This window comes from Hydra vulgaris, chromosome 08 (genome assembly GCF_038396675.1).
Source record: "Hydra vulgaris chromosome 08, alternate assembly HydraT2T_AEP".
NCBI lineage: Eukaryota > Metazoa > Cnidaria > Hydrozoa > Anthoathecata > Hydridae > Hydra > Hydra vulgaris.
This window is the reverse complement of record NC_088927.1, coordinates 20,137,037-20,158,997: the sequence shown is the minus strand read 5'-3', so window position 1 is coordinate 20,158,997 and position 21,961 is coordinate 20,137,037. Positions and strand designations below refer to the sequence as shown.

Here is a 21,961-nt window from a genome sequence, read left to right as displayed (position 1 = left end):
ATTTACACATTTTGTATACTTTGTTTCAATATTTTCTATAATAAACAATTTTTATCTGTTTTGAAATAGTTTTTAAGTAAAAAAAAAATTGTTTAAAAGTTCTAAATAACAAAGTAGGGAAAAAGAAGACATCAGTTCTAAAAAAAAAGCAATTATACAAGATCTTTTGACTGATAAGCATTACTGGATAAGTGAAATATCAGGACAATGTGAGATGATCAAAGACAAATTGAAAAATAGCTTCCTATTAAATATTTAAAGGCAAGGCTAATGCAATTGAAAAAACAAAGTAACACCAAGAAATGAGAGAGCTAGCAAAAATAGAAAAAAAAAAAAAAATTTGCTACATACTCTGCAATTAGCAGCAAGTTGAATGAGGTGAAACTGAATGTGGCAACAATCACTGTTCAACAAAGTTTGCATGGATTGAGCATCAAAAGTAGAAGGCCAGCATAAAAGTCGATATTAAACAATTCTCAGAGAAAACAGCACCTGGATTGGGCAAAAAAGTAAAGCAGCTTTACTGTTGATGACTGGAAATCAGCAAAATATTATAATACAAAAATAATTTTTTTTCACACTATTATTCATGTGTTTGTATTTAGTGATTTTTTAAATTCTGTTTCCTCCAGGTATGCTTCAGTGATAAGTCTACCATAAAAAAGGCTCAATATGTGAAAAGGGCTTCCAATGAAAAATTCCATAAAGATTGTATAATCCAAACAAATAAACATCTTCCTTAAGTCATATTTTGGTTGGTTATTAATGGAAAAGGCCTCGGTCAACTGTACATTGTGGATGGAATATTGAAGCAATACAAAAAATTTTGCTAGAAAAGGTCACAAATAGGACACAATTGATTGAAAAAGTTATTTAGCATTGGAAGTATAGTGCACATTTGAAAGAAAAGGCTTTAAATTGCATTTATAGCATGCTTACCCAGTGAAAAATAAAACCGCGTCCCACATGGGTTCCGCGTGGGTTCCGTGTGGGATTTATGGGATTTATGTGGGACGGATTTTCCCATGTGGTATCCGTATGGAAATTTGTCACCTTAAACCCATGTGGGTAATCCCACATGGGTTACATGTGGGAACCATATGGTATTTACACACATGGGAAATCCCACGTGGGTTTCCTGTGGGATTTGCATGGGAATTAATTTAAAAGCTGGAAACTAAAAAAAAACTAAAAAAAAATTTTTTAAATCGACATTGCATTGCGTTACGTTTATTTTGTGAGAAATTATTTTATATTAATAAAGAGAATGGCAAGCAAGTATGTAAGTACCGCGAATAATTTTTATCTTTCCTTATAGAAATAAGATTAAGATTTGTGCAAATAGACGTATTATTAGGATAATATTATAGTTATTTGAATATAGATCTTGAGTAAATTATTTGCAAACAATTAACTGATGCAAGTTGAAATGTTGTCAAAAACCAATCTTGCATGCATGGGACACTGCAGTGTCCCACAAAGAAATGCAGGTTTGAAAGTCAAAGAATTCCTAATTTTCTCTATTAAAAAAGAAAAAAATAGGATGGGTTTCTGTAACTTTTTTTATGCTCCAAAACTTTTAACTTTAGATATAATAAGGTCCTTAAGACTTAAGAGACTTACGAACTACATTGAGAAACAAAAACAGGATGTTTACAGAAACTTTTCAATTTTTAATCTGGAGTACCACAGTGTTATTGATAATAAAGCTTCTGGATCCAGTTTTCAAAGTAATATGATCTAAGTAATGTTTAAATAAAATAATATGCTTTAAAATGCATATAGTTATACATATAACTCCTGATAGTTAATTATATGTATAACTATTTATACATATAATTTGTTATAAAAACTTATTTTTTAAGGTTATGCTTGAATAAATTAGTACCAATTAATTCAAATTCAAGATTTAGTTAAAGTTCAAGTTAATGTTTTTATTTATTCATTGTTTTTGTTAATTTTATATTTATTTGTTCAAATTTATCAGTTAGTACTATATTTTACTACAGTAAGAATGTTTATCATTGTTGAACGTGATTTTATGTTGTTATTGATGTTAAATTTATTACGTTTCAATAACTCAGATTGAATCTTAACTGAATTATTGAAAGCTTTGTTATATATATATATATATATGTATATGTATATATATATATATATATATATATATATATATATATATAGTATATATATATATATATATATATATATATATATATATATATATATATATATATATATATATATATATATATATATATATATATAAATATAACATTAAAACAATAAAATTGATACAAAATTTCACTTTAAAACGAATACCATTAACATTGTGATGATAATAGCATTAGGAAACTAGTATTTATGTATTATTATTATACTATAAATAAATAGTTTTTTAATTCATTTTATAAAATGGAGACTGACAACTGATAATTAATGGAAATAAATACAAATTATAAAAATCATGTATTATTACTAAATACTATATTAATGCTAGTCTACAAAGTTAAAATCAATTTAGAGCATTGTTATTAGTTCTTTTGCGATTCGCACTTCCACTTCTGTCTCTCAAATTTGTAAAATAGGTGGTCAAAGCTTGCTCAATAGGTAGGTTCTCAGCATAACAATGCTTTTTTCTTACACTTTCTAAAGAGAAATATGGCAAATTGATTACTTATTTTACTTAAATTGTAGGGTCATCTATGCATAATGATGTCAGATGATGACCCGGTTTGTTGAACAACTTCACCCTTTATCAAACTCAGTCAATTTTTTGCCATTTCCCATTGAAAATGATGTCAGTTTTTGTTATCGTATTATGATGGTATATCTGAATTTTTAATATAATATAAAAAATGCATATACCATCAATTTTTTTCTGGTTCAGTTATACATTTATTCTCAACAGTACTAAAAGTAAAAAAAAAAATGCGTAAATTGTTCTTTCAGATAAGCAAGCTAATTTCTGAATTTAAATTGTTTTTCCTATGATCCTCTACAGTTTTAAGCAACAAAAGCAAGAAGTTTTTAGACCACATTGTTGGTGTAAATACCTCTAAAACCTGCTCATAGCTAGCATAAATTGTTTTACTTTTTTTTAAAATAAAATATTTTACTTTTTTTTTTAATTCAATTTTTTAATTGACATTATTTTGGTCTCAACATCTCCTCCCCATTGTCAATTATTGTTAAACTCACACTGCCCCTCTATCTACTGGCATCATTTATGGATGATCCCATAGCCTAAATACTATATATATATATATATATATATATATATATATATATATATATATATATATATATATATATATATATATATTATTTTTACTTTATTTACAACACCATTTGAGATACAACAAACCCTTACAAAGCTTACAATAATTCAGTTAAAATTCAATCTGAGTTATTGAAACGTAATAAATTTAACATCAATAGAAAAGTAAAGCTGTCATCATTTAAAATGTAAAGGGTGTTGTCAAAATATGTTGATAGTAAAATTAAGTTACTAATAAAATCACGTTCAACAATGATAAATATTCTTACTGTAGTAAGAATTAGTACTAGTTAAAAAATTTGAACAAATAAATATAAAATAGTGAAAAAACAATGAACAAATAACTTGAACTTGAACTAAATCTTGAATTTGAATTAATTGGTTCTAATTTGTTCAAGCATAACCTTAAAAAATAAGTTTATATAATAAATTTTATGTATAACTAGTTATACATATAGTTAACTATCAGGAGTTATATGTATAACTGCATGCATTTTAAAGCATTTTATTTAATTTATATATTACTTTAGATCATATTACTTTGAATACTGGACCCAAAGACTTTATTCCCAATTACACTGTGGTACTCCAGATTAAAAATTTAAAAGTTTCAGTAAATATCCTGTTTTTGTTCCTCAATGTACTTCGTTAGTCCCTTAAGTTTTATGAACCTTATTATATATAAAGTTAAAAGTTTTGGAGCCTAAAAAAAGTTACAGAAACCTCCTTATCTCCTCCCTATTTTTTTTTTTTTTTTTAATAAAGAAAATTTGACTTTCAAACCTGCATTTCTTTGTGGGACACTGCAGTGTCCCATGCATGCATGCTTGGTTTTTGACAACATTAGAACTTGCATCAGTCAATTGTTTGCAGATAATATACTCAAGAACTATATTCAAATATCATATGAACATGTTAGAGAATGTTCATATGATATTTGAACATCACAAATTTAATAATATTGTTGTGATATGTTATATAAATAATTCCATAATAGATTATGATATGAAAATAAGATAGGATATGAAGGCAATGATCAAAGAATAAATTTACTTATAGAAATTTAGATGTTTGTTTATTAGTTTCAGAATATTATATTATGTGTGACCGCGGCCTTCTATAATAACAGGCCTTGACATCGCGCAACAAAGTTGTTAAACTGAAGGCCAATTCCTAATACTGTGTTAACATTTTCATCTTTTAACATTAGATGAAAGTTTGTGTTCGCGCTTTTTTAATAAATCTTTAAAATGTGATTGGTTTATAAATTAGATAGCCCAACATCAAGACAATAACGTTGTTATTGTCTTGATGTTGATGTAAGGTTCAAGGCGTTAACTTTGTAAGGTAATAATATTGTCAAACTAACGATAAGTTTTTTTAATAATTAAAATGCCTTAAAAATGCCTTTAAAATGCTGTGTATCTCTTTGCAAGTCGAACTATCTCAACTACAACAAAAATATCAATTTATACAACTACAATATCAATTACAACTACAACAAAAATATCAATACTCAACTACGACAAAAATATTAATTTATAAATTCCCGAAGAATCTAGAGGAGAGAAAAAGATGTAGTGAAGCTATCCCAAGAACTGGTTTTATTGTTACAGACTATACAGCATTATGTCAACTGCATTGGCCAAATGAAGCACCTTTTGAAAGCAAATATGGGAAGCAACGACCTTTAAACCCACCATCTGTTTTTAAAATATTCCGCCTAGTTGTTTAGCCACACCAGCAAGTAAAGTTAGAAAAAATGTAACTTCAAGCGGTTTTCGAAGCATTTTACCAGATGAGTTAAATGATTTTCTAAAAAAGGATGAAATTATATTTGACGATATTCAATCTTTGTTAAGTGATAATAACGATGTTATTGTTTTCCAGCTTAATAAAAAAAGTTTACACATACAATCAAAAATGTACAAACTTGGTGTTTCATTATTTATTTTAGTAATTTTCAATGATTATTCATTTGTAGCTAACCATAATGGCACAATTTGTAATATTTCATATTTAGCTGTAAACAAATTAAAGTTAATAAAAACAAAATCAGCTTTATTTGAAGCAGTTAGATTTTTAAAAAATAAAGAAAGTTCGCTTCAATCAAATATTCTATTCGAACACCTTAATGCTATGAGAAAAGTTAATGTTGGTGAAGTTTTATATACTTCAGATATTATATGTAGAGCATATGTGAGTATTTTGCTATGCGACGAAGTTTATATGATTGTATGTGTATTGACTACAAGTTGCCAAGTATAAGGACTTTAACCCTGTTGAGATATATTGATAAAACTTTTTTTTTGCTTGAATCAACTTTTATTGGTGTTTTTTATTGTTGGTGATTTTTATTGTTACCATTTTTAGCAAAAAAAATTAAAAATACAGTTATCTTTCTAATATATAGATATATACTTTGTTATGGTTCTGCTTGTTATTGATACTATTTAATATTACATAAATATTCTTAATGAAATTTGAAATACGAAAAATATGATTATCTTTTAACAATTTTTTGGTTTTCTTTTTATATTTCCGTTTTTACTAGAGATTATTATTAGAAAACATAGGCTGCCATTACACCCTACCTAATATAAAAATATATCAATATAAGTAAAAGTGAAAGTTTAATCGGCCTTCAGTTTTTACGGCATTTTGCGCGATGTCAAGGCCTGTTATTATAGAAGTCTACATCATTGAAAAAGTAGGTTTTTACATTTTTGTTTTCGTTTTTTTGTTTAACTACTTTTCCTTATTGATCACTTTTTTTCAGGATTCTCCTCATGGGTTCAAGATCATTACGCATAATATGTGTTCAATTACGCATAAACGTTAGTCATTGTAAGTAATAAATTAGGAAATAATTATTTGTGAAATTTTGTAGTCATTAATGACTTCAAAGTGGCTAATAATTAAAATTGCTCGACTAATAAGGTTCCTTATTAAAATTGCTCTCTCTCTCTTTCTCTCTCTCTCTCTCTCTCTCTCTCTCTCTCTTTCTCTCTCTCTCTCTCTCTCTCTCTCTCTCTCTCTATATATATATATATATATATATATATATATATATATATATATATATATATATATATATATATATATTTATATTTATATTTATATTTATATTTATATATATTTGTATTTATATTTTTTTTTTTTTTTAGAAAATGTTTGAAGAAAGTTAGAAGATACTAAAAACCGATATATATAAGCCGAAGCGATTTAATTAATTCAATTGACAAAAAACGGCGTGTAAATCGCAAAAGAAAAAATAATATTTTTAATATTCGTTTTGGATGTATTGATTAATAGCATTTATTTTTAAATAAATTCATTTTGCAACACGTTTTTTAATTTTATAAAATTTCGTCATAATAGTTTAAGGTAAATCCCACATAGGTTATAGGTGGAAAACATCACATGTAAAAGATCAAAAATGCTACACGTTTTGAATACCGAATGGGATATAGTAGCAAATACCAGATTAAGTTAAGCCTCTCTGAAAGCTTCGATGATTAATTTTAAATTACTATTTAAGTAATTTTTAAATTAAAAGAATTTTTAAAATTATCATAGAAGCATTCGGACTTTCATTTGTCTAGTATTGACTACTTTTATACCATTTGGATTAAAATATGTGGCATTTAAGATCTATAACACGTCGTATTTTCCACCTATATCCCATGTAGGATTTACCACATAAAACCCATGTGGGATTTACCATATGAAACCCACATGGGACAAAATAATAATCCCCATATGGGTTACATGTGGTAAAAACCCACGCGTATCCCATATGGGATTTACCATATGGAATCCATGTGGGATTTACCATATGAAACCCACATGGGACAAAATAATAATCCCCACATGGGTTACATGTGGAAAAAATCCACGCGTATCCCATGTGCGCTTTTTCACTGGGTAATCGCCTTCATGCAGTTTTAAAATATACGATAAGGATCAACATAATATTTTTAATTCATGTAAATAAACATATTCTTATTGTTATTTTGGAAATAGTTATACTTTATTTATAATTAAAATTTTTATCTGTATTTTTATAAAAACATAAGTTTTACCTCTAAGAAGACTAAAAATACAAAAAATCTCATTGTGGGCTAATAATTTGATTGAGAACTGTATATATACACATTAGGGTGTCCCAAAAAACAACTATTTTGAAAATAATCTGCTCCCAACCCCTAAATGTGTTCTATCTTATACAAAAATACTAGGTTTAAGATTTTTTTGAATAAAAAATATTTTAAGGGGTTCGTCAAGACCCTCAAATATTTAATGGGTTCCTAATATTTTCAAAAATAAAGTTTTTCATTAATATGTCAACTTGGTACACAAATAAAGCGAAATTATATAAAAATTTCAAAAATAGTATTCATTTCAAAAAAAATTGTTATTTTTACTTTTATTGCATAAAAAATTACGTCTTCTAACAAAAAATAAAAAAATGTACTTTTTGTTTTTTTTATGATAATTTTGATAAATAAGTTAAAATTTCTTCAAAATAAATATTAGTTTTGAAATTTTTATATAATTTTGCTTTATTTGATTACCAGGTTGACATAATTTTGAAAAATTTTTTTGTGGAAAATATTAGGGACCATTAAATAATCTAGGGTCTTGAGTGATCCCTAAAAAAATTTTAAACCTAGTGTTTTTGTATTAGATAGAACACATTTAGGGGGTGGGAGCAGATTATTTTCAAAAATGTTGTTTTATGGGACACCCAAATACACATACATTAAAAATCAAAAAAGGAATAAAGATTACATCATCAGGCTGATCTATAGGCACGTTGCAATCATTAAGTAAATATTGAGCAATAGAAAGGTGACCAGCAGAGCAAGCCCAATGCAATTGTTGACGTTCATCCTATGAAAAAGGATTATTTCTTTATAATCAAACAAAATTTCAATACAAAATAAAAAGTTGAAGACAAGAGTACCACAAGAGTACCACATTTTTATAATAATTAGTAATAAAATTTTATAATAAAAAAATAAATGAGATTTTATATTATATTAGTGGAAAATATTTTAAACTTTAATGCTTTGAAAATCATATGAAATCAAAGTCATATGAATTACTTAATCTTGTCACTAATGAAATTTAAGATAAATCTTGCCATGCTTATCCTGAAATTTTACACGCGCGCGAATTAAACATAAATGAAAAACAAATACCTCCATATGAGAAAAAGGTCAAGGGCGACTTTACACGGGGGTGTTAGAGTGGGTACACAACAAGGGCGATTTTAAATGGGAGATAGAACCTTACAATTCTCACGTCACGATACATATCTTTATTACATAATAAATAATAAACTATGTGTGTTCTTAGCAATCAATTAAACAAATTTGATTTTTTAAACTTTTAATTAAACAAAGTAACTTACCTAAATTAAAAGTTTAAAAAATCAAACTTGTTCAATTGATTGCTAACGTTTGAAAGTTACATAATTTTGTTTTTATTTTGAAAATTTAAAAGAATACAACAAAGTTTTTTAAATTTTCTTCACATGACAAAGGGGAGATAAAACCCTAATATTCTAACGTCATGAACTCCTACGACGACAGATCTTATTGTCGGTACTTTTTTAAACCACAGTTTATTTTTGTTGTCTTATTTGACTCTTGAAATGCCAGGTATCTCAACAGAGTAACACTCCATATACTGTGTTTCAGTTGTTGGATATGTTGCATTAATTCATGACTAGTATTGAATATCAAGAATGATATACTTTAAGGAATAAAAAAGTACAAAAAAAGTATTTATATCTGCTGGTGTTTTACAGTAACAAGCCACAAATCAAGAATTGTTACATTTAATTAAACTTTAAATAAAAACTGAAAGTTTTTTTTTGTTTATTTTATTTCAATTTTAGATGCTCCAAGAAATTCTTACGGTCATTCCGCACTGCGGAAGAACATTTGAAAGCAAGTTCACGCCTCCATCTTTACCGATGTTTTAAGCTTACCCAAAGGTGGAGTTGAACCCCGGATCTCTAGTTTAAGGCAAGCGCGCTAATTACTGCGCTTCGGGTGCTTAACCGTTGCATTAAAAATGAGAAATGACCTAGCGAATAGCTAGCTTTTTAGCAATTTTTAAGCGATTTTTTTATTCTCACATGCTGTTTCATTTTGTCTCTGTTTCATTTTTTATTCTCACATTGCTGTTTCATTTTGTCTTTCACGTTCTTAAAAATAAAATTTTTAGTATTGGATCTAATACATTTATGATCTTATAACGTTGCGGTTTTATTATGACGTTATCAAGATAATGTAGCTTTGTAACAATTGATATTACTACGATATACCGTCAGATGGGTATCATTACCACAATGGGGTAAAATGGTAGATTTTTTTGCATTTTTACCAGTTTTTTATAAAAAAGTTTTAAAGATACGGTGTCCTACTCTACATATATATTCCAGCCCAATTTTAACCTTACATTTTTATGTTTGTTACAAAATAGTTAAAACAGTACTACTCTTGTTGTTGAATGTTTTCATATATAATTGAATTTGTCTTTTCAGATTTTTTAAACGCTAGCTATTGCTTGGCAAACATTTGAGGATAATTTTGGCCAAATTTTCAATCAGACCTTTATTAGGGGAAGTAAATAGGCCATTTAAAAATTAGGTTAATATGGCTACTTATTGAATCAGTTTATAAAGGTGTCTAAGTTTTTTTTTCAGCTGCAATATAGACATATAAACCAAAGCAAGGTTACACACGCAGTAACTACTACATAAAGCAAAACGACAAGATTTTGAAGGCTATACATGCTGGTATGCCAGATAAAAAGGTCTCTGAGACAAAAAAAATTTCCAGATCAACTCTTAGACATTATCTATGTGGTAAGACCCAAAATAGGTAAAAACTAGATTGAGCAACTGTCCTGTCTGGCGATAAAGAGTTGCAATTGTTCAAAATGTTTTTATATTTTGAAAAATTGCAAACTTGACACGTATATCATTTTTAAGAGGAATGAAAGAGGCTTGATGATAAGACTGCAGTCTTTCAATTTTAAGACGAACGATCAAAGGTCCCATACAGTTCATAATGTAGGTAAAATCATTGAGAAGATGTTTGATACCGTGTTTAAGGTTATTACAGAGTTAAATATACTGACAAGGCGGTATAAAGCACGCATAGATATCAAAAACCAAAAAAGGGTTTTTATGACACAAATGTCAACAACATTTGGTTGATCCTTCAAGTGCTAAAGTATCTTTGCAATTCGTTTGGAATTTGTGTATTTTTATTCAATAATCCAGTTTTAACCAAATTATTAAATTAAAATACTAAAACTCCAAACGAACTTGAGATGACAAAATTTCGTGACTATTCAGCTAACAATTTTTTACGATAACTGATATGTTTACTATACATTTACTGATATGTAGCTGTGTCGCAAGCTACTACATTACAAAATTTCTATGACTACTAGGTGGCTATAGCCACCTATCTTTATATTTAGATTACTATATTTATCCTTAGTTTAGATTAGTATAGTTAAATTTCTATGTATAAATTGGTGTATCATATATATTGATAGCTGCATATTGTAGATTTTCAGCTTCCTAAAACATTACTATAAATCTATAGGCTGTCGATATCGCTAGTTAAAAAGCTGTGGTATTACAATTATTATATTATTTAAATTATAAATATTATAATTATTATATTATGTTATCATAATTATTATATTATGTAAATTATAGTGTGTATAAACACTATAATTTACATAATATAATAATTATAATAACGATAATAATGTGATATAATAAAAATAAAAATACAGTATAATAATAATTTAGCATACGACTTAAATATAAATAAGTAAATAATAATGAAGGGTAATAAGGAGCAATATGAGACACATAAGCACTAGTTTATCTAATACGGCCCAAATGTAACAAGATTTGAAAAGGAAACCAAAATTTTTTTTTGAAGCCTTCTAACATCTTAATATAATACAAAAAAAAAATTAGTTGCAGAACTGCATTGGTAAGGTTTCTAGAGATCATTTATTGAGAACACCTTCACTTTCTCATAATGTGGGGCAAAATGAGACAGATTGTTTTTAAGAATTAAGGTAAACAAACCAGGTTATTAAAAAGATTAGGAAGATAAATTGTTTTTATAATAAAATATATTCTACAACCCTATTTAAATACTACTACTCTAAATGAATCATGCACACTTCCATCAGTCATATAAATCACATATATCTGCAACTTAAATGAGGTATGAGGTGGTAACATATTTACTTTTTCATTTTATTAGCAAAAATTCTTTGTTTTAATCTTGAACTGATCTAAAATCAAAAGAATTTTATTTTCAGTAGCTCTTACGTGCTTTGCAAAATGTTTCATAAACTCTATGAAAGGATTAGTATATTATGTAAATATTAATATACTGTATATAAACAAAATGTAAGTATATTATGTAAAATATATTATGTAAATGTAAGTATATTATGTAAAGTATATCATGTAAATATTAATATACTCTATGTAAACAAAATTTTTATAGATTACTGCAAAAACCTATAATTTTTTATTATAAAATAAAATGAAAAAATAGTATAAATTTTACAGGAATAAACACAACAAATTTTTTTTTTTTAATGCCAGTAATTTTGCAAATCTACTCACTGTACACAGCAAAATCCGAAGATTCAAGGTTAAGAATTTCTGTTCTTATTTTAAGAACTTTTGTTCTTATTTTAAGAACTTCGTTTTTATTTAAGGACATATCTATAAAAACACTATTCCTAATTTTATAATATCATAATAATATTATAAATTAAGAAATAATAATAATAAGGCCGGCGCAATGTGTGTGTGTGTGGGGGGAGGAAGGGGGGAGGGAAGAGGGGGGAGGGGCTGGGAAAGGAGCAGGGCCATCGCGTGTGTAAGAGGCAAAAATCAAAATACTTTTTACATATTTACTCTTCTAGCTTTAGCAGCTACAAAGTTCTTTATGAGATCGTTAATATCTATGGAATCCAAAGTATCGCTTTCTATAGATATTATGGATAAGTTTGTTATTCGTTCTTCTTTCATGGTAGACCGTAAATAGTTTTTAATTAATTTTAACTTGGAGAAACTTCTTTCTCCAGAAGCAACAGACACAAGTAATGTTAAAAAAATGCGTAATACAATAGTTATATTCGGGAAGATCTCATTTAATGCATTTTTTTAAATGTAATTTAAAACCTCGTGAGGAGACAAGTTAGGTTTTATAAAAAATTGAATGGTTTTTAATTCTTTGTTTAGAGCTATACCATCAAAATCTTCATCGTTTAAGTTTGCATCTTCGGTTAATTTTATATGCAAATCTTTGCAGTGTTTCAATAAATCCTCATTATTCCATTGTTTTAGTCGGTTGATGTTGTGTATTATTTTAAAATCTTCGTTGTGTTTTTGCAATTGTTCAAATCGTTCTGAAATTGACGATATATTGGTGTCCAGAATCGCGAAGTAGAAATTAATTTTAAAATCATGTTTTGCGTCGTTCACTGTATCATCTGATGCTTCGTACTCGAATAAGTCCCTTTTTTTTCGCTTTCGAGTTTCAGGGAAATCAGGCTCAATATCAAGTTCTCTAGCTTTAGCCATTGCAGACGTCATAAGTTCTTCAAATTTCTCATCAGTTCTAAGACTTTTTAAGTTGTTCAAAATTGAATTAAGATTTTCTGTTACTAATTGTAAATCGAATGTTGGCTTTTGCATTATTTTGCTGACAATATTGACAAGATTCAATATATCATACCAAATTGAGACGGAACACAAAAATTTAAAAGAACAAATTTTTGAAATTATATTATTTGCTTGAGCTCTAGAATCCACGTCTTTTGTGTGTGATATCTAATAGAGCTTGATAAATTTCTGACATATACATTTTTAGAGGTTTCAGGGCTTCTATCCGATTTTCCCATCTAGTTGCAGAAAGTGGTTTTAGGGTTAAGTTTTTAACGTATTTTTTTAATACATCCCCCCGTTTCACACTGATTGAAAAATAATTATATAGTTCTTGAACCACACTAAAAAAAATTTACCGTCTCAAATGAAATTTTATCAGCATCGTTCACTACTAAATTTAATGAACGAGCAGCGCATGGAACAAAAGAAGCTCGTGAATTTATTTCAAGAATTTTTTGTTGGAGTCCATTATGTCTCCCACGCATATTGGCTCCGTTATCGTACGACTGTCCGCGTAAATCTGATATATTAATGTTCACTAATTTCAAATGGTTAATAATGAACTCGAATAAACTTACATCGGTTGTGTCAGTTACATTTTGGAATCCTAAAAAATGCTCACGTATTTCTGCAACATTTCTAGATTTATTGTGATAAACAAATCTTATGACAATGGTTAACTTTTCAGTATGGCTTATGTCTGGTGTTGTATCAAGAATAATTGAATAATATTTTGAAGAGTGGAGCATTTCTAAAATATTTTTCTTAATAGCATCACTTATAATGCTAATTATTTCGTTTTGAATCTGATCACCTAAATAATGACTAATATTCTTTTTCTCAGACGTTTGAACGCGATGTACATGTTCAGACATTTTTGGATCGAATTTAGCTATGGTTTCTATTAATTTCAAAAAGTTTCCATTGTCGTTTTGAAAAAGATTTTAAAATGAACCTCTAAATGCCAAGTATTGTCTTGATAAAGACTGTATTATATGAATAATTCGTTCCACGACCGATCGCCAATATTTTTTTTCGGTTTCGTTGAGTCGTTGTTGCATTGCATCAATTGTACAATTTTTTTTAGTGACATTCTCAATTCGCTATATTTTGAACTGTTTTTTATGTGCCCAACACTAGTTTTGTGAACTTTTAATATGTGGCTTAAGTGTTGCCAATCATTACAACCACTAGTAAGTTGTGTAGTATTGTCAGACATTAATTTACAAAAGTAACAAAATACTAAATTATGAGTTTTCGAATAAAGCAAATAACTCCTGCAAATTTTTCCCCGTTTGATAAAGTTCGATAATAATAATTATCAGAAAATTTACGTCCAGACTTATTTTTTGGAAAGTCTTTCAAAATTAATTGCTTAGGATCATTTTCCATTAAACGATTTCTTAATTTTACATTAATTTGTTTTTGCCAAGTAGCCGGATCGTTAAAATCAATTTTTTCGGAACCGAAATCGATTTTATTAATTTCTTGGTTTATGGAGACACCAGAAGAAGAACTTGGTGTTTCGGGATTTAGGTCTTGATTTTCTTCCGCTGCAGTCTTAATAAGATTAATAACTTTAAAGTTAAAATCAACTTTTTTGGAATCGTATTTTATTACTTTCTTTCGATTCGTTTTCTATTGTAGAATTTGTGGATACACCAGAAGAACTTTGTGTTTCGAGATTCAGGATTTGATTTTCTTCCGCTGCAGTCGTAGTAGGATTAATAGTTTTAATAGTGAATTAATCTAAAGAACCTGATAGCATTTGTCGAGCCTCTTCTCGCTTAAGTCGATTTTTCTTATTTTGCGCGCCTGATAGTTTTGATTTTTTTCCGATTCCAGACATCTAAGGATTTTAAGTTAAAATTTATTATACATTAATATTTTAAATTCATTTATATTTTGTGCCATAAAAAATTCTATATACGAATTTAAAGCACTGGTAAAAAAATTTATTGTTCTCAAGTATAATAGAAAATCCATTATTGGGTTTCATAAATCAGAAAACATTCGTTTTTTATAATTGTCAAATATTTAACAATATTTCTTATTTAAGAGAAAAATTTCACGCGTTTATTCTTTTTTAACAATAATTTAATATTGTAAATTATACTTACGTTAAAATTTTATAATGAATGCCTGATGAAAATCAATAAATAAAGCAAATGTTTTACACTGAAGACAAATGCAGTCCCAGGACAAAAAGTTCTATAGAGTTTCTATAGAATTCCTATAAACTTTTGAAACATATGGCCTATAGAATTTCTATAGAATGTTAATTAATTTCTATAGAAATTGCTATAAAACTTTTTTTTCTATAGAAAAAAAAGTTCTATAGAAATTTCTATAGAAATTAATAGAGATTCTATAGAAGTTCTATAGAATTCTATAGAGTTTCTATAGGCCATATGTTTCAAAAGTTTATAGAAATTCTATAGAACTTTTTTTCCTGGGGTGGTGGTTTTGGCAAGACGTAAACATCATAAATGAACATATATGTTACATTTTACGCAAACGTCGCACATGAGCATATGTGTGTATATGTGAAATACCACGCGTCGTGGTGACGTCTTTGTCGAACGAAATTGAGCGATCTACACCAATCGCATCGCACGAAGTCACGAGCGCGCTTTTTTAGCGTAGTAGAATAAGGTATACGTTGCGCCCACGTCTCCAGTATCTCTTTAATAAATCCGTATAGGTCACTTTTTATTTTATATCATTTAATTTTTTTATATTTAGTTTTAATTTTTTTTTTATTTGGTGAGATGGCGCCGAGTAAAAGAAGCGCCTGACGGCGCCTTTTTCAGTCGGCGCCCTTGTGCGGGGCACAATATGAACAACCGTACGCGGCAGCCCTGGGAAAGAGTGTGCCACTCCCCCCCTCCCACTCCACTTCAATGATTTATTCGTTCATTTAGTCGGCAAATTCGATCATTTTTGACAAGTCAGTCGGCAACTGTCAATAAGACAGTTGGCAAACTCTAATAAACGAGAACCTTATTTATTTATTTCAGTCGGCAAAAGCTGTAATAGTACCCCTCCCCACGTGACACCTACTCGCGCCGGCCCAATATATATATATATATATATATATATATATATATATATATATATATATATATATATGATTTATTTGTATTTAAAGGAAAAAATGCAGAAGGGTAAAGAATTAATTTTATATTTTCAATGAGGGTGTTCAAGTAATGGAAAAAAATTACTTATCTAATTTCATGTAAATTTTTTCAAATTACTTAAGTAACTTAAGTAATTTTAAGTAATTTTAACTATTTTCCAAATAGTGAAAAATTTAATATTACATTTTTGTGTTATATAGTACTATATAGGTATAGCAAATCGTAACCTAGCTAAACTTTCACGATAGAACTGAAAACATAAAATTTCTATTAATTTATCACTCAAAGATGTTCTCAAATTTGTAATAAAAAAAAGTCTAGAGCACTAAAGCATCTTTCTGTAACAATTAATGGTTCTGATAAAAACTTTAAAGTACAATGCAATTTTTTAAGCATTTTTGGACGGTCATTTAATCCTTCAAATTCAGCCATTTCTTTTTCTATGCAATCGAAAACATTTAATTAAGCCTTTGTTTTTTATTAAATTGGAGTTTTGAAAAAGAAATAGTGAATTTCTTCAGTCTTATTCTTTTTTTGTAAAGATTCTTTAGTTTCAACATAGGAGGCTTTACATTCAACTGTAGGCTTTACATTCAGCTTTAGGATCTTTAAGATCATAAGAAAGACTTTAAGATCATAAGAAAGGTGGTTCACCACTAAAAAAAACTAAATTTTTATCAAAAGTTGGTTTTTGAGACTACTTTTGTTTTATTTTAATTCAACATAGCTGTAAACGTTTCTAGAGTCTGTTTTGATATTTCTTGAGTATTTTTTTGAGGTTTTTTTTTTTTTTTTATACATCTTCGCTTCCAACAAGGCTGCAAGCAGCCACTAATTAAAGTCGGAAGTTACTGAAAGAGAAAAGATGAAGATTGTAGAGCAAGATAACGATTGACGGAAGACTTAAAAGATTGCAAATTATATAAATCAGGAAAGCAAGATGAAGGAAGCGAATTCCAAAAATCTGATGTTCGAGGAAAAAAACTAGACGAATAAGCACTTTTGGAGCACTTAGGAACAGTCACAGAAAAAGGATGACACTTAATTGAATGACGAGTAACACAAGAATGAATTTCAGTAGATGGCACAAGAGATGCTAGCTCTTTAGAGCAGTGCCCATTATAGTATTTATAGAAAAGAGAAAGAGAAGCAATATTACGACGATGTAATAATGGTTGGAGGTTGGCTGCAAGAGCAGGTCTAACTATGTTTACAATGCGTTTTTTCACCTTGTCTAAAAGAAAAAGGGCATTATTAGAAGAACCGCCCCAGATATGGCAACAGTATTCCATACAAGGCCGGATTTGAGATTTATAGAGATAGAGAATAGAATCCGAAGTAAGAAAGTGACGAGCTTGATAAAGAGATGCAACCTTAGCAGATGCTAATAATGCAACTGATTTGATATATGGTTTCCAAGAAAGATTGGAAGTAAGAGTTAGGCCTAGAAGATGAAGAGTAGGTGACTCATCGAGTACATCACCGTTCATAAATATAATAAGATCTAAATTATTGCGATAACGATTGGCTGAAAAAAATTGAGTTTTATCTGAATTAAAGTTCACCAGCCACTGTGAGCCCCATGCTGTAGCGGAAGTAAGATCCTTTTCAAGCTCAATTTATTTATTTAATTTTATTTATCAATTTCACTTTATATAGACCTTATCAGACAACTTTTCATAGGAACGGCCTCTAGCAACACAAGCTTATGTTTATAATTGCCCTCTCTCTTTACCTAAATTTAATTTTTTTTGTCAAACTTGGTTAGTCACGCATTATTTTAGAAGGCCAGCATGGTTTGACAAAAGTTTAGAATATAACAGTGTATGGAAGTTGTTATTTTTATATGATTCATCAGATACTATCTTCTGATAATTTATTGTTGTAATTTAAAAGCATTATATATTTTTTAATTATTTAGTATAAATTATCAGTTTTATATTATATATTTTAAAATATTAGAATATTATATATAATGGGAAGCAACAACAAAAAAAGTTTTAAAAGAAAAAGAGCATTTCATGGCAATCAGTGGACCAAAAACCTACCCTAAAAGAAGATAAAAATGTTGAGCGTGTTTCAGTTAGTGCCAGCATGAAAGAAAACTCTTCAGGTCACAGCATTTGCAAACCTAAAGTTAATTTGCCAGTATGGATATATCATATCATCAAGAAAGAGTTTAAAGAATTGAGTGATGACAACCTTTTGAAAAAATGCACTCATGTTCAAACACAGAATTTTATTGACGATCTTAATAGTATTATATGGTCAAGATGCCCAAAAACATTTTTATTCACAAAGCTTCATTTGAGTTGGAAGTGAACTCAGTTGTATTGTATTTTAATGAGGAAACTGGTGGTGCTCTGAGAGTAATGAGTCACCTCAACCTTGAAAGTGGTGTAAAATCCACAGTGTCCTCATTTTATAGGGATCAAAAACGCGTTACCAGTATGAATAAAAAAGACTCTTTTGAAAAAAAAAGGAAAAGGATACATTTAAAAGCCATTAATAAGGGTTGGCAAGATGAAGAACAACAACTGGAAACTTTTAAACCATACTTATCTGGAAGTTTTTGATATTTTTTTTTAGTTATAAAATGTTTATTGTTGTTTTTCTGCATTCACTTTTTTTGTGCAATTTTTAATTTTTGAAATGTCATAACTTTTGAATGACTTAAGTGTTTGCTTCAAATTTTCAGGGCATGTTCTACATATAATGATGGAGGGCATGAAGCAAAATATATGCTAAAAACAAAAATATATGCTAAAAACAAAGTAGTTAATTAGTTATTTATATTTTACTATTTTCTTTTATTAGCCAACCCTCCATAATTTGATATTTTTGGCAAAAAAATCAAAAATTTCAACTTTTATTAAGAATATAGCAGTGATTTTGGTTCAGGCCCTTCATTTTATGTGCATTAAACTGTTTGCCAAATATGAAGCTCTAATTTCTAATTGTTTCCTAATTATCGTTTTTCAAAATTTTGTTCAAAATTGAGTGATTTTGCAACCTTTTTGACATATTTTTGCAATTTTAGGAATAAATTGTTGTAAAATGACACTTATGTTGTTTTTAATTTTCTTATGTTATACTCTTACACACTTTTTAATTTGAAATTATGAAATTTGGGGATTTTTTTTTTCTAGTGGTGAACCGCTACTTTTTTTAATGGTGAGCCACCACTTTTTTCTAGTGGTGAGCCACATATCCCCTCCTAAAATATCTTTTAATTTATAACTTATGTTTTTTTGGATAGTCTAAACTATATTCTTTTTTTGGAAAATATGGTAAAACAAAACGAAGAAATAATTAAAATTTAAACTAAAAGTTATAGTAATTTAACTTTAGGGTTCAAAATTGAAAATCGGACAACTTTTATGCAAATTTTTATAAAACATAAATTTTCTGTTGATTTAATTCGGAAAAAAAAATTACTTAATTTTACTTAAGTAATAAAAATTTACTTAAGTACTTGATTTGTTTAAACAATAATTTAAGTGCTTAAGTTACTTGAAACAGCCCTATCTTCAAGTGCTTAAGTTACTTGAAACAGCCCTATCTTCAAGTGCTTAAGTTACTTGAAACAGCCCTATCTTCAAGTGCTTAAGTTACTTGAAACAGCCCTATCTTCAAGTACTTAAGTTACTTGAAACAGCTCTATCTTCAAGTGCTTAAGTTACTTGAAACAGCCCAATCTTCAAGTGCTTAAGTTACTTGAAACAGCTCTATCTTCAAGTGCTTAAGTTACTTGAAACAGTCCTATCTTCAAGTGCTTAAGTTACTTGAAACAGCTCTATCTTCAAGTGCTTAAGTTACTTGAAACAGCCCTATCTTCAAGTGCTTAAGTTATTTGAAACAGCCCTATCTTCAAGTACTTAAGTTACTTGAAACAGCTCTATCTTCAAGTGCTTAAGTTACTTGAAACAGCCCAATCTTCAAGTGCTTAAGTTACTTGAAACAGCCCTATCTTCAAGTGCTTAAGTTACTTAAAACAGTCCTATCTTCAAGTGCTTAAGTTACTTGAAACAGCTCTATCTTCAAGTGCTTAAGTTACTTGAAACAGCCCTATCTTCAAGTGCTTAAGTTACTTGAAACAGCCCTATCTTCAAGTGCTTAAGTTACTTGAAACTATCTTCAATATCTTTTACTAATATTTTGGATTAGTTTGCATTTTCTTTATAAACGTTCAATTTTATTAAGCCGCTCATTGATAATTTTCGTATTTGAATTTAAAATTTTGACAAATATTTTTTCCTGTTGTCTCAGCATTGCATCCGTTTCTTTTCTATAGTCCAACAACATTTTCTTTAACATGTTTTGAATTTCTACATGCCAATTTTTAAAACAATAGTAACTGCCATTTGTTTACAACTTGTTATGTTTAAGGAACGAAAAGTTTTGTTTTTTTTTATAAATTTTTATGCAGATAAAAACGCGGCTGTTCTTCTTGAAGGCCTTTTGCGAAAAATATCTTTATCGTTATAAATTGTCGCTAGCTAGTTGCTTGATTATTTGGTTGGCGGTCCTTTTGGCTGAACCACTGTCTTTATTGTTACAAATATCGCTAGCTTGTCGCTAGCCGATTTTCCATCCTAGCTCAAAGTAAAAACGCAAGTTTGAAAACTTAAGGTTTTACATTGTTCTATGTTTAAAACTTTGAAAAATGATCAAAATTTTTTTATTGATCTCGCCACTAAAGTTAATCGATCTTGTATCTTTTATTTAGTATATTTTTAAACTCAATCTTATAAAACAATAAAAAAAAAAAAACTTATCTAAAAATTTCAAAACCGTTCTCTCAAGTTCATTGGAAAGGAATTTATCCAATTTTCACATACAACACATCAAGTCTATTTATCAACTGGTAATAACTTATTTTAATGCCGACACTTTTTATCTATTTTGTTGATGGTAATTTTTTAAAAGATTTTTTTGTTGTTTTAGAATTTTTAGTTTTACTAAGATTTTGTGTAAAAATCCTCCTTTAAGTATGTCTCATTTAAATATATCTCCTTTAAGAATGTTTCCTTTAAGTATGCTTTTGTTTTTTTATGGCAGTTTTTGCAGGATTACTAGGATTTACCAGGATTTCTGCTTTTTTATTAGATGTACATAGCATGTTTTAAAATCTCCTTTAATTATGGTTGTTTAACAGGTATTACAGTTTTTTTTCTTTTTCTAGATGTATATTGCATATTTTTGAAAAAGAGACAACATATACCAAATAAAAATTGTCACTAAAATAAAATTTTAGCATTGTACACTGATTAACACATTAATTAATTTTTTAATAATTTACGCTTCTTTATTTCTTGAGTACTTCTATACTTTTTTGGAAATTAATCTTATCGATAAAAAAACAAATAAAAATGAAGAGAAAGAGTTTTTTAATTATATATAATAAACATTTTGAAAGTTCTTTTACTTAGTTTTTCAAAAAGCTTTGTTGTTTAAATTTAAATAGTTTTTTCAATATACGATTCTAATTTTTCTTGAAAATTATTTGCGGTCACGCCTAATAGAAATTTTGTAAAACTGCAGTAGTGAAGGAGATGTCGGCATTAATAAGTTATTTTTGAATGCGTTATTATAAACAAAAGACACCAGCAAAAGGTAAGACATCAAGCGATACGATGCTTGCTGCTGTCAAAAGAGTAGTTGATTACGGAGAAAAATGCCAAGGAGTTGCAGCAGACTATGGCATATTTCATGTGACACTCAGACAATACTGCATCAAAGTCAAAGCAATGCCATACACCCCGACCAGTTTAACTGTGGGGTACTACAACAACAGAAATATTT

At 28.3% G+C, this 21,961-nt stretch overlaps 3 protein-coding genes and 1 long non-coding RNA gene across 4 annotated transcripts; 1 reads left to right on the top strand and 3 right to left on the bottom strand.

The window, feature by feature from the left end:
* The first annotated feature begins 946 nt into the window (after window positions 1-946).
* Window positions 947-6,627, top strand: LOC136083675 (uncharacterized). The gene is made up of 3 exons (XR_010639977.1): window positions 947-1,282; window positions 6,060-6,127; window positions 6,448-6,627. It is a non-coding gene; the product is annotated as an uncharacterized LOC136083675 (long non-coding RNA).
* Window positions 6,628-12,512: 5,885 nt separating this feature from the next.
* On the bottom strand, window positions 12,513-13,046 carry LOC136083110 (uncharacterized). Its single transcript, XM_065802519.1, has one exon. The coding sequence runs from the start codon at window positions 13,044-13,046 to the stop codon at window positions 12,513-12,515; it is 534 nt and encodes a 177-aa protein (XP_065658591.1).
* Window positions 13,047-13,357: 311 nt separating this feature from the next.
* Window positions 13,358-13,891, bottom strand: LOC136083109 (zinc finger MYM-type protein 1-like). Its single transcript, XM_065802518.1, has one exon. The coding sequence runs from the start codon at window positions 13,889-13,891 to the stop codon at window positions 13,358-13,360; it is 534 nt and encodes a 177-aa protein (XP_065658590.1).
* A 367-nt stretch (window positions 13,892-14,258) lies between these two features.
* On the bottom strand, window positions 14,259-14,865 carry LOC136083108 (zinc finger MYM-type protein 5-like). The gene is made up of 2 exons (XM_065802517.1): window positions 14,775-14,865; window positions 14,259-14,593 (listed from the first exon to the last, which is right to left on the bottom strand). Exons 1-2 carry the CDS (start codon window positions 14,863-14,865, stop codon window positions 14,259-14,261), a joined length of 426 nt encoding a protein of 141 aa, XP_065658589.1.
* Window positions 14,866-21,961: the final 7,096 nt, after the last annotated feature.

Bases quoted from the DNA above. Each gene is read 5' to 3' on its own strand.
- LOC136083110 (XM_065802519.1), bottom strand. From the start codon at position 13,046: ATGCAAAAGCCAACATTCGATTTACAATTAGTAACAGAAAATCTTAAT.
- LOC136083109 (XM_065802518.1), bottom strand. From the start codon at position 13,891: ATGTCTGAACATGTACATCGCGTTCAAACGTCTGAGAAAAAGAATATT.
- LOC136083108 (XM_065802517.1), bottom strand. From the start codon at position 14,865: ATGTCTGGAATCGGAAAAAAATCAAAACTATCAGGCGCGCAAAATAAG. The intron at 14,594-14,774 runs GTTCTTTAGATT...TTAACTTTAAAG, and splicing joins GGCTCGACAAATGCTATCAG to TTATTAATCTTATTAAGACT.